General features: G+C 45.7%; 1 pseudogene and 1 gene segment (V, D, J or C); one reads left to right on the forward strand and one right to left on the reverse strand.

The window, feature by feature from the left end:
- The first annotated feature begins 4,137 nt into the window (after window positions 1–4,137).
- Window positions 4,138–5,527, forward strand: LOC146492646 (immunoglobulin kappa variable 6D-21-like). The segment is given in 2 exon segments: window positions 4,138–4,326; window positions 4,535–5,527. Coding segments are annotated over 2 exon segments (360 nt in total).
- Window positions 5,528–8,366: 2,839 nt separating this feature from the next.
- On the reverse strand, window positions 8,367–9,714 carry LOC146492647 (Ig kappa-b4 chain C region pseudogene; annotated as a pseudogene). The gene is made up of 2 exons (XR_014871971.1): window positions 9,594–9,714; window positions 8,367–8,907 (listed from the first exon to the last, which is right to left on the reverse strand). The product of XR_014871971.1 is annotated as an Ig kappa-b4 chain C region pseudogene (transcript).
- Window positions 9,715–10,361: the final 647 nt, after the last annotated feature.

The raw sequence follows: 10,361 nt of genomic DNA on the forward strand, positions 1-10,361 counted from the left end.
TGGCGGCGGCGGTGTGGGTGAAGCTGCTGCTGGCGGCGGCGGTGTGGGTGAAGCTGCTGCTGGCGGCGGCGGTGTGGAGGTTGCAGGTGGTGGAGATGGTGGTGGCTGAACGGTCTCGCCAGAACCGTCAGCAGACATGAGGACGTGCTTGCTTGGTCCTCCCGGACCCCCAGCTGACAAGGCAAGAGGCTGAAGCGGCTCCTCGCGCCCTCCAGCTGACGAGACAGGAGGCTGAAGCGGCTCCTCGCGCCCTCCAGCTGACGAGACAGGAGGCTGAAGCGGCTCCTCGGGCCCTCCAGCTGACGAGACAGGAGGCTGAAGCGGCTCCTCGGGCCCTCCAGCTGACGAGACAGGAGGCTGAAGCGGCTCCTCGGGCCCTCCAGCTGACGAGACAGGAGGCTGGACGGGCCCCTCGAACCCTCCAGCGGAGACAGGGAAGTGCTAGCCGGGCTCTCCAGAACCCCCAGCGGATGAGGCAGGTGGCGGCGTGGGAGCCGCAGAGTGCTGTATAGACTCATCAGAGTGTCCAGTGGGAGCTGATGTAGAGCCAGAGGGTATAGGGACCCCTGGCTGAATGTGTAGATTACCAGGTGAGTGAGTGTGCATAGGACCAGGTGAGTGAGTGTGTAGCCGACTAGGGGACTGAATCGCTACAGGAGACACCGAGAGCTGAGCTACTTGATGCTGTCCTGAAATATGAACTGGTGGGAGAGCTGATATCTGAGCTGCAGTTTGTAGTGGCAGTTGTCGTGAATCTGGTGATTGAGTGAATGCCTGAGGAGCAGGAGTCTGAACTGGGGACAGCCAGGCAGCCAAGCCAAGCTTCCGGCCGGGCAGCCAAGCCAAGCTTCCGGCCGGGCAGCCAAGCCAAGCTTCCGGCCGGGCAGCCAAGCCAAGCTTCCGGCCGGGCAGCCAAGCCAAGCTTCCGGCCGGGCAGCCAAGCCAAGCTTCCGGAGTCTGCTGAGGGAGGGCATTCAGACTCTGGGGAGGCCCTGAAGAATGTTTCAATATCTGCAACATTACAACTTGAGGTCTTTAAATGAGTGTCAGTAGTCCAAGAAACAAAACATTTGGGTGCACACTGAACAGTCTCTTGAGGTGGCAGTTCAGAGAATAAAACAGTCTTAATTTTCTCAGAGCTTAGGTTAATTGTCTCTGGGGTGGAGGCTGCAGCTTTAGCTGATTCAGGGATAGCTGATACGGGGTTAACAGGCTCAGATGGAGCAGAAGAAACAGTCCTTTTTATTGTTATGCCCAGAAATAGTGCGGGAAGAACTGTCGTGGTTACTCACAGCTGCTGATTGCTCTGGGGAGGGGCTGGAGTGCGGCTGTAGCAAGGAATGGTGATGGCGCCGGTGCCGCTTCCTCCTGGAAGTGGGAGTACAGACTGCAGAGGAGAACAGCAATGGCGGAGAGGCAGACTCCTCATCCTGCGACCATATGGCCGCAAGGAAAGAGGCTGGCGAGCGATAGCCGGAGCAGACCGGAGTCGGTAGTTCACTCTGTGGACACGACAAGGGGTTGATATCCTGCCGCGGCAATCGCTATGGTATTGCAGAAAGCTCCGTGTTCGGCTGCTGCTGTGTTGCAGGGAGCTCACACTGCTTCGCGGCGAGCTCCGTCTGCTGCTGCTGTTGCTGCGGAGGCCTCGGACTGGAGTACTGCGAATGAGCAAAGACTGCTAGCTCCCGAGCGTGAAGAACCTCCTGGGCTTCGTGCAGCTCGTCCATTAAGCTCATAAATCCCTTAAGTTGGCGGAGATGTGGATTTCCCTCGAGGATTGTTCCGATAGCGTTTAATCCGATCGCCATTGCCTTAGTATCCTTCATGTGGGAAATTCACTTTATGAGGCCCATGACGCGGGCGAGATCGCTCTCCCGAGATGAGCCGGCTGGGTCCAGGTTATGGTCGCGTCGTTCTGTCATGGTTGGCTGTGTGGCAGGCAGGCAGGAGTGGTGGACCCAAGATGCAGGACTCTTAGGAAACGAGGTTTCAAACTGAAAATGCAGCTTTATTGCTGGAACAAAACTTCAACATAAAATAAAACTCACAAAAGCAAACAAAACTCTAAACTGAGGTGCATGAGGACTGGAAATCATGAACACACAGCAAGTTGAGGGTACGACACAACTGGGAGCAAAGGAAAACACGGGGCTTAAATACACGGGGGAGTAATTAGCAAATGGACAACAGGAGGGAGACACAGCTGGGAGAAATTAGGCTAACGAGACAGGAGAAAGGTAAAACTGAACACATTGACATGAGACATGAACTTTCAGAATAAAACAGGAAACTGACACAGAGAAGCATGGACAGACAGAGGGAACACAGGCAGGCATGAAACAAACACACTAACACATAGAAAACCAAAACAAAAGACAAGGCAGAATATAGAAGAATATGAAGAAACACAAAACACCGAGTCCTCAGACTCAGGACCATGAAGGTGGGTTTAAATAACAAACATTCATAAAGGAACAATTTCAACACAAATATGTCTAATTTTTATTAGACTTTTCGTTAATATTATCAGAAAAGAGACTGAACCACTAATAGAAATCATCACATTGTTCCAAGTCTCTGCTGGCATCAGTCAGATGATTTCCATAGAGAGCCGCTTTGCATCAGCAGCACCATGCTCCAGTGCTCTGGGAGAGTTTATAGTCCTGAGAGTTGAACACTGGATGACTGACAGCTGTCCTTCATCACAACAGAAGCCACAGAAATCCTCCTCATCAAAAACATGACTTTGATCTGCGTCCTCATCTGGACTCTCCTCTGCTGCTGCTTCACAGGTAAAGTCCAGAGAATCAAACTCCTCTCCTCTATCAACATCTGTCCCTCTGAAATGAAGCCCACAAAACCATGAAGCTGCTTTATGTTTTTGTCTCTGTGTCCTCAGAGTCCAGAGGACAGATCACAGTGACTCAGCCTGGAGCAGTGAGCTCTGCTGTGGGAGCAACTGTGAACATCAAGTGTAGGACCAGTCAGGATGTTCGTGTTGTGAGCAACTACCATCTTTTAGCCTGGTACCAACAGAAAGATGGAGGAGTTCCTAAACGTCTCATTTACTACACTAGCACTCTAGATTCAGGGATTCCAGATCGTTTTACAGGCAGTGGATCAGACTCTGACTTCACTCTGACCATCAGTGGAGTCCAGGCTGAAGATGCAGCAGTTTATTACTGTCAGAGTGAACACTATATCAACAGTCAGTGGTTGTTCACACAGTGAAAAACAGTCGTACAAAAACCTCCCTCAGTCAGACTGAACAGAAACTGAAGTGACTGCTGCAGCTGGAAGATACTGCAGAGACTGATACAGTTCACTGAGGACACACACACACACACACACACTAACATTTTATCAACGGTTAGTGATGATTAAATGAATATGTATTGAAAAAAAGATTACTGTCCCTGTCAGAGATCATGAATCCTTCACATTCGTTTAATTTCTCACCTTTTGTCTGTTTTGCCAAAAACTGAATGCCGCCAGACAGAGAATGAGAAAATCCTCACTCAACTTTGACCTCAGGTTCACACTGGAAAATATTCTCAAAGATTTGAATCAAAAATAAAAACTTTTATTAAACTTTTACAGCTTCTACAGATTCTGCTCAAAAGCCAGTTAAACACCTGAAGGTCATTTTATTACACTGGAACAACAGATGGAACAATCTCACCACTAAGACCTGAGGTGCAGTTTTCATTCATAACACCTGATCTTACTCACAGGTGGAGACACACATCTATCAATAGGAAATACTACAAACTCCATGTGCTGAGTTACAGTCATAACAATAAAAACCAGAGGAAATCTGAGCTCACAAAGGTTTTTGTGTTGGGAAACTCCCATGAGTTCCATTTTTTACAGCTTTTGCACATGTTCAAGATGGATGGTTGGAGTTTATCATCTCTTCTGACCTCATCATTCCTTCATGTGGTATTTTTCTCTATTTAAATCACTGTAAAATCCTGTGTCAAAATGGCAAAAAATGGTTGTTGTTACTAATCACTTGTGAAAAGACCAAAGCAACTGCAAACCAGGAAAAAATGTTCACAAACTACAAATCCATGTCGGAATATTCAATATCCTCAATATGTGATAATGTAATTTGGAGATGCTTTTAGTACTGAGTGGGAAGCAGCTGCAGATGACTGACTCTGTGTGTTTGCATATGTGTCCTGCCTCTCTGCTCACAGCTGTTAAGAGGCCAGTGTTGATCAGTGGCTGTCCAGGCCTTTCAGAGCCACTCACACACCAGCAGCACAATGATGATGTCACTGACTCTACTGCTGGCCACCCTGGGGCTCCTTGTTCAGGGTGAGACTCTCTGTCTTTGCTTCAGCATGCAGCCAGGTTCACCACAATGATGTTCTGCTATGATGGAGAAACTCTGAAACCAGCAGCACTGACCTTCTTCCATCTGTTCTCCATGTTAGAGAAATGATCCTCTAATGTTTGGATGTTTGATCATCTTTCTCTGAGCTCGATTTGTCTCAATAACTTTTCTCCTCTTCTTATGTTTCAGGTTCATCAGGAGAACAAGTCCTGACTCAGACTCCTAAAGCTCAGTCTGCTGTTCCAGGACAGACTGTCTCTATCAGATGTAAAGCCAGTTCAAGTGTGGGTAGCTACCTCCACTGGTATCTTCAGAAACCCTCAGAAGCTCCTAAACTGCTTGTTTATTATGCAACAAGCCGTCAGTCTGGAGTTTCTGATCGTTTCAGTGGAAGTGGATCTGGGACTGACTTCACTTTGACTATCAGTGGAGTTCAGGCTGAAGATGCAGGAGTTTATTACTGTCAGCAGGGTTACAGCTCTCCGTTCACACAGTGAAAAACTGTCGTACAAAAACCTCTCAGCTGAAGAGGAACTGATCTGAAGCAACAGCTGCAGAACAAACTAAAAGACTGGGAGGAACGATGACTTTAATATTTACTGTGAAATTTCATTTGTGTGCACTCACAGTTTAACGTTCATAAATTTATTGAAAAAGTTGTTAGTAACATGAAAAATACAAAACAAAAAAACATGAAGTGGTGTCCCCGAATAAAAACATCGATGTTTAACGAGTCACAGAATACGGACACAACACTGGCTTCAGATTTTTAACATGTGAACATTATTTTTAATTGACTGATGTTCTCTGTTGTCCATCAGTCTGACTCATTCTTAGTTTCTACATTTATAACAATGGACAGTCTGTCCAGAGAGAGGCTCGACCTACTACAGAGAGAGAAAATAGACTTTAGAGAAACTGAGAGTTCAGATGAAAACACGTAGCTGGAAAGTCCACAAAGAAATAAAAATGGTGTTTTTGCTCATTAAAGATTTGCATATTAATCATAGTTGTAAAATATAACAAGCTGTTATTAGGAGTGATGTTATACAGGTCTGATAATTATTGTCCATTAATCAGATAGCAACACAAATGCTGTTGTCAGTGTTTCTGCACTGATGAGCAGCTCTTTTCTATTTGTAAGCTGTTAAATATTAAACTGATCCATCTGTGGAGCTCAGCTGCAGTCCGTCATCACACAAGTCCAGAAAATCACTGTAGTCACATCACAACTATCCATCCATCCATCCATCCATCTTCATCCGCTTTTATCCGAGGCCGGGTCGCGGGGGCAGCAGCCTAAGCAAAGAGGCCCAGACCTCCCTCTCCCCAGCCACCTCCTCCAGCTTATCCGGGGGAACACCAAGGCGTTCCCAGGCCAGCCGAGAGATATAATCTCTCCAGCGTGTCCTGGGTCTGCCCCGGGGCCTCCTCCCGGTGGGACATGCCTGGAACACCTCACCCAGGAGGCGCCCAAGAGGCATCCTTGTCAGATGCCCGAACCACCTCAGCTGGCTCCTTTCAATGTGGAGCAGCAGCGGCTCTACTCTGAGCCCCTCCCGGATGGCCGAACTTCTCACCCTATCTCTAAGGGAGAGGCCAGCCACCCTTCGGAGGAAGCTCATTTCCGCCGCTTGTATCCGCGATCTTGTTCTTTCGGTCACTACCCACAGCTCGTGGCCATAGGTGAGGGTAGGGACGTAGATCGACCGGTAAATTGAGAGCTTCGCTTTTACACTCAGCTCCCTCTTCACCACGACGGACCGGTGCAGCGTCTGCATTACTGCAGCTGCAGCCCCAATCCGTCTGTCGATCTCCGGCTCCCTTCTCCCATCACTCGCGAACAAGACCCCGAGATACTTGAACTCCTCCACTTGGGGCAGGAACTCATCCCCGACCCGGAGTGGGCACTCCACCCTTTTCCGGCTGAGAACCATGGCCTCAGATTTGGAGGTGCTGATCCTCATTCCCGCTGCTTCACACTCGGCTGCGAACCGCTCCAGTGCGAGCTGGAGGCCCTCACCCGATGAAGCCAACAGAACCACATCATCCGCAAAAATCAGAGATGAGATTCTGAGGCCACCAAAGCGAAAGCCCTTCGCCACTTGGCTGCGCCTAGAAATCCTGTCCATAAAAATTATGAACAGAACCGGTGACAAAGGGCAGCCCTGGCGGAGCCCATCACCCACCGGGAACGAGTCCGACTTATTGCCGGCAATGCGAACCAAGCTCTTGCAACGGTTGTATAGAGATCGAATGACCGTAGCAATGGGCCAGACACCCCATACTCCCGCAACACCTCCCACAGGACACCCCGAGGGACACGGTCGAATGCCTTCTCCAAGTCCACAAAACACATGTAGACTGGTTGGGCAAACTCCCATGCACCCTCAAGTATCCGCGAGAGGATGAAGAGCTGGTCCAGTGTTCCGCGACCAGGACGAAAACCGCATTGTTCCTCCTGTATCCGAGGTTCGACTAGCGGACGAACTCTCCTTTCCAGCACCCTGGCATAGACTTTCCCGGGGAGGCTGAGGAGTGTGATCCCCCTGTAGTTGGAACACACCCTCCAGTCCCCCTTCTTGAAGATGGGGACCACCACCCCGGTCTGCCAGTCCAGGGGTACTGCCCCTGATCTCCACGCAACATTGCAGAGGCGTGTCAACCAAGACAGCCCTACAACATCCAGAGCCTTCAGGAACTCGGGGCGGACCTCATCAACACCAGGGGCTCTGCCACCAAGGAGTTGTTTAACTGCCTCAGTGACCTCGCCCCCAGAAATTGGCGGGTCATTCCCCTCATCCCCAGACTCTGCTTCCTCCTCGGAAGACGCGTCAGTGGGATTAAGGAGGTCCTCGAAGTATTCCTTCCACCGCCTGACAATTTTCTCAGTCGACGTCAGCAGCGCTCCGCCAGCACTGTACACAGTGCAGGTAGAGCACATCACAACTAATGTCTATAATATTCTAATATTCTGCTGATTAACAAATCAAGCAGGCTGTTATAACAGTGTTTGTAGGAATGTGTTCATTCTCATGTCAGTGACGATTTAGCCTCATTTGGATATTTCCAACATAAACGAATCACTGTTACTGTTGTAAAAACCTAAAGTTATTTAGTCAGTTTCCAAAGTATTAATGTAGACAGAACAAAGAATTTTAAGGTGTCTCTTTAAAATAATATCTTACTAATGCTTAAAAGTGTGACATTATTATAAAGTCCTCCCAAAATCTGAAACCACTGAAAATAAGATGTGATCATCCTGACAGACTGTGGTCTTTGTCTTTTTTAAGAGGTTTAGTGAAGTGAGTTTCTCTCATTTTGCTGTGAACACTAGATGAGATTAACTTCTATATAAGTTGATTAAAGCAGAGCTGTGGTCTCTCATCTGCCTGCATTCCTGTGTTTGTTCTGTTAGTCTGTTCTTAACATCATGTCCACTGTCAAGCTCAATTCTGTCGTCATTATTTGAGTCCAGTTGTTGTCTCGCTGCCTTCTGTGAGTTACTCAGCCTCTGTTTTGTGTGCTTTAAATCTCAGACTCCTGATCTCCACCTCATCCTGACAATTAGGGATCCTCAACTAAGTCTCCACCTGCTTCACCTCTGCCACCACCAGCTTCTAGACTCTTCTCTGCTTTGTTGCTTCATCAGAGTTTCACTGCCAAATAGTTCATTAATCAAACGTCAGCAAATCTTCATTTAGATGTTCACTTAAATCTAAAAAACACAGATGACGCCCTGCTCTTTGATTTCAATTATTCTGATTGTTTTCTACACTATCAGATTAAAATGTAGATCATAAAACAGCTTTGAGACTGAAAATTATCAAGAGGACAGATAATCTATGGTTGGACCTCAACATCTTAAATAAAATATTAAATGTGTGTTAATAGATTTAACCATTTTCACTGCACATTACACTCGATGTGTCTGTTTACATTTTTCTTTTAGTCTGGTTTGATAAATATTACAAAATCTTTATTTTTATGTGCATTTATTAAACTCACAGAGTCAAAGAACATGTTTCCTTGTTACATTTTTATTGTTTTAAAAGTCTGAAATATCAGCTTTACAACAGACACAAAAGGATGAAACTAGAGGAGATTGTTGCTATGATTGTTGTCATTATGAGATGAAAATATGACAATAATGTGTTTATTTTTTAATCTGCAAACAAAAAGAAACAAAGAGAGAGAAAAACAGCATGAAAGACTCAGTAAATGACATCAGGACTGGGAACACTGGTCTCTCCTCAGTATCTCTGAGACCAGAGGCTGGGAGCCCTGGGTGGCCTCACAGGTCACAGACCCCACCTTCCCCCACTGGTCTGCAGTGAGCGTCAGGGTGCTGCTCCAGCTGTAGAGGCCGTCGTTCTGCAGCACTCCAGGAGTCCTGCTCTCCTCCCCTCTGATGCTGCTGCTGCCACTGCTGTCGCTCGTCTTCCAGGACAGACTCCAGTCTGAGGGGAAGCCCTTGTTGGCCACACACATGAGCGTGGCCTTCCCCTGGTCCAGCTCTGCACTGGAGGGACCCAGCACCTTCAGGGCGGGGCGGGTATCACCTAGGAAACACCAATCAGCTTAGAGGACAGGAACCACAATTTGATTTTCTCCGTTAAGAAGTTTCTGTCAGGTGTTTTTTCTGCTCCACCAGTCATTAACTCACACATTGTTTCACTTCCCTTTAAGAAACCTCTCATGCATATCAGCACAGAGAGAATCATCACACAGTTTGACCTGAAATATGTTCAAACTACACTGGAAATAAAAGAAGCAGATGTGGAAACATTTACAGCAGTTTGGCTTTAAAATGATTAGAAGTCTAAATCATGGACGACTGAAGAAATGAGTGGACACAAGCACAGAGCAGCTACTCATTCATATAGATTTGAAATGTTATTGAACAGCTCACATGATTTCAAACTAAATCTGAAACATCTGACACGATAAAAACATCAGAAAGCAAACTTTGACTCATCCAAACAGCAGCTGATGTGGTGGAAATTTACAAACTAATCATAAGATGATGAAGTTTACTCTTGTCTACAAATATTTTACTGTGACAGAAATGTAGATTAAACAAGAGAAACTCGCAGAGCTCATCTGAATTAGTCCAGTAAAAAGGACAAACATCAAAAACGAAATTTAAAAAAAAAATAATACTTTTGTCTCATCTAAGCAGTCTAACAAATAATTATTAAATAAAATGATACAATATTTAATAATAAACACAGTTTAATTAACTTACTTCCAACATCCAGTCTGGTTCCTCCACCAAAAGTCCACCACAGTGATACAAACTCATTGAGGCGCCGTACAAAAACCTCTGACTGTAGAGAGACACGGCTCTCTGACTCTAACAGACTGAACTAAACCTACAAGCCCTCAAAATAAAACTTTATCATCAGAACTAGAAATAATAATTAATACTATGAAACATCCCAGATTTTCATTGGAAATAGTCCTGAATGTCTGAATATTCATTTCCAAAGCTGACTTTGTTTCTTAGGACAAAATTTATGAATAAAATAATTAATCAGTTACACAAAAAGTTTCCTAGCCTTTCATATTAAATGAAATTAAAGAAAAAAAAAGAAAATTACATTAAAGAGAAAAAGGACATAGAAGTAACTTTGTTTTTGACTTACTTCCAACATCCAGTCTGGTTCCTCCACCAAAAGTCCACCACAGTGATACAAACTCATCGAGGCGCCGTACAAAAACCTCTGACTGTAGAGAGACACGGCTCTCTGACTCTGAAACAAACAAATTCACCAATATGAATTCTTTAAATCATAATTTCATGACATATTATTATTATAATTATGAAATAAAAATGAATGAAACACAATAAAACAATTCGCATTTATTTTAGAGTTTGCAAAACTCTGTTCCTGAATTTCTGACACAGTTTTGGTCCTCAGTAACCAAAAGGTTATGGCTGTGATATATTGTGTAGTTTAGAGTTTGAAAAAATCTAAAATAGTGCTGTCAGCGTTAATCTTGTTAAAATGAC

Source organism: Neolamprologus multifasciatus, chromosome 22, assembly GCF_963576455.1.
Source record: "Neolamprologus multifasciatus chromosome 22, fNeoMul1.2, whole genome shotgun sequence".
Classification (NCBI taxonomy): Eukaryota; Metazoa; Chordata; class Actinopteri; order Cichliformes; family Cichlidae; genus Neolamprologus; species Neolamprologus multifasciatus.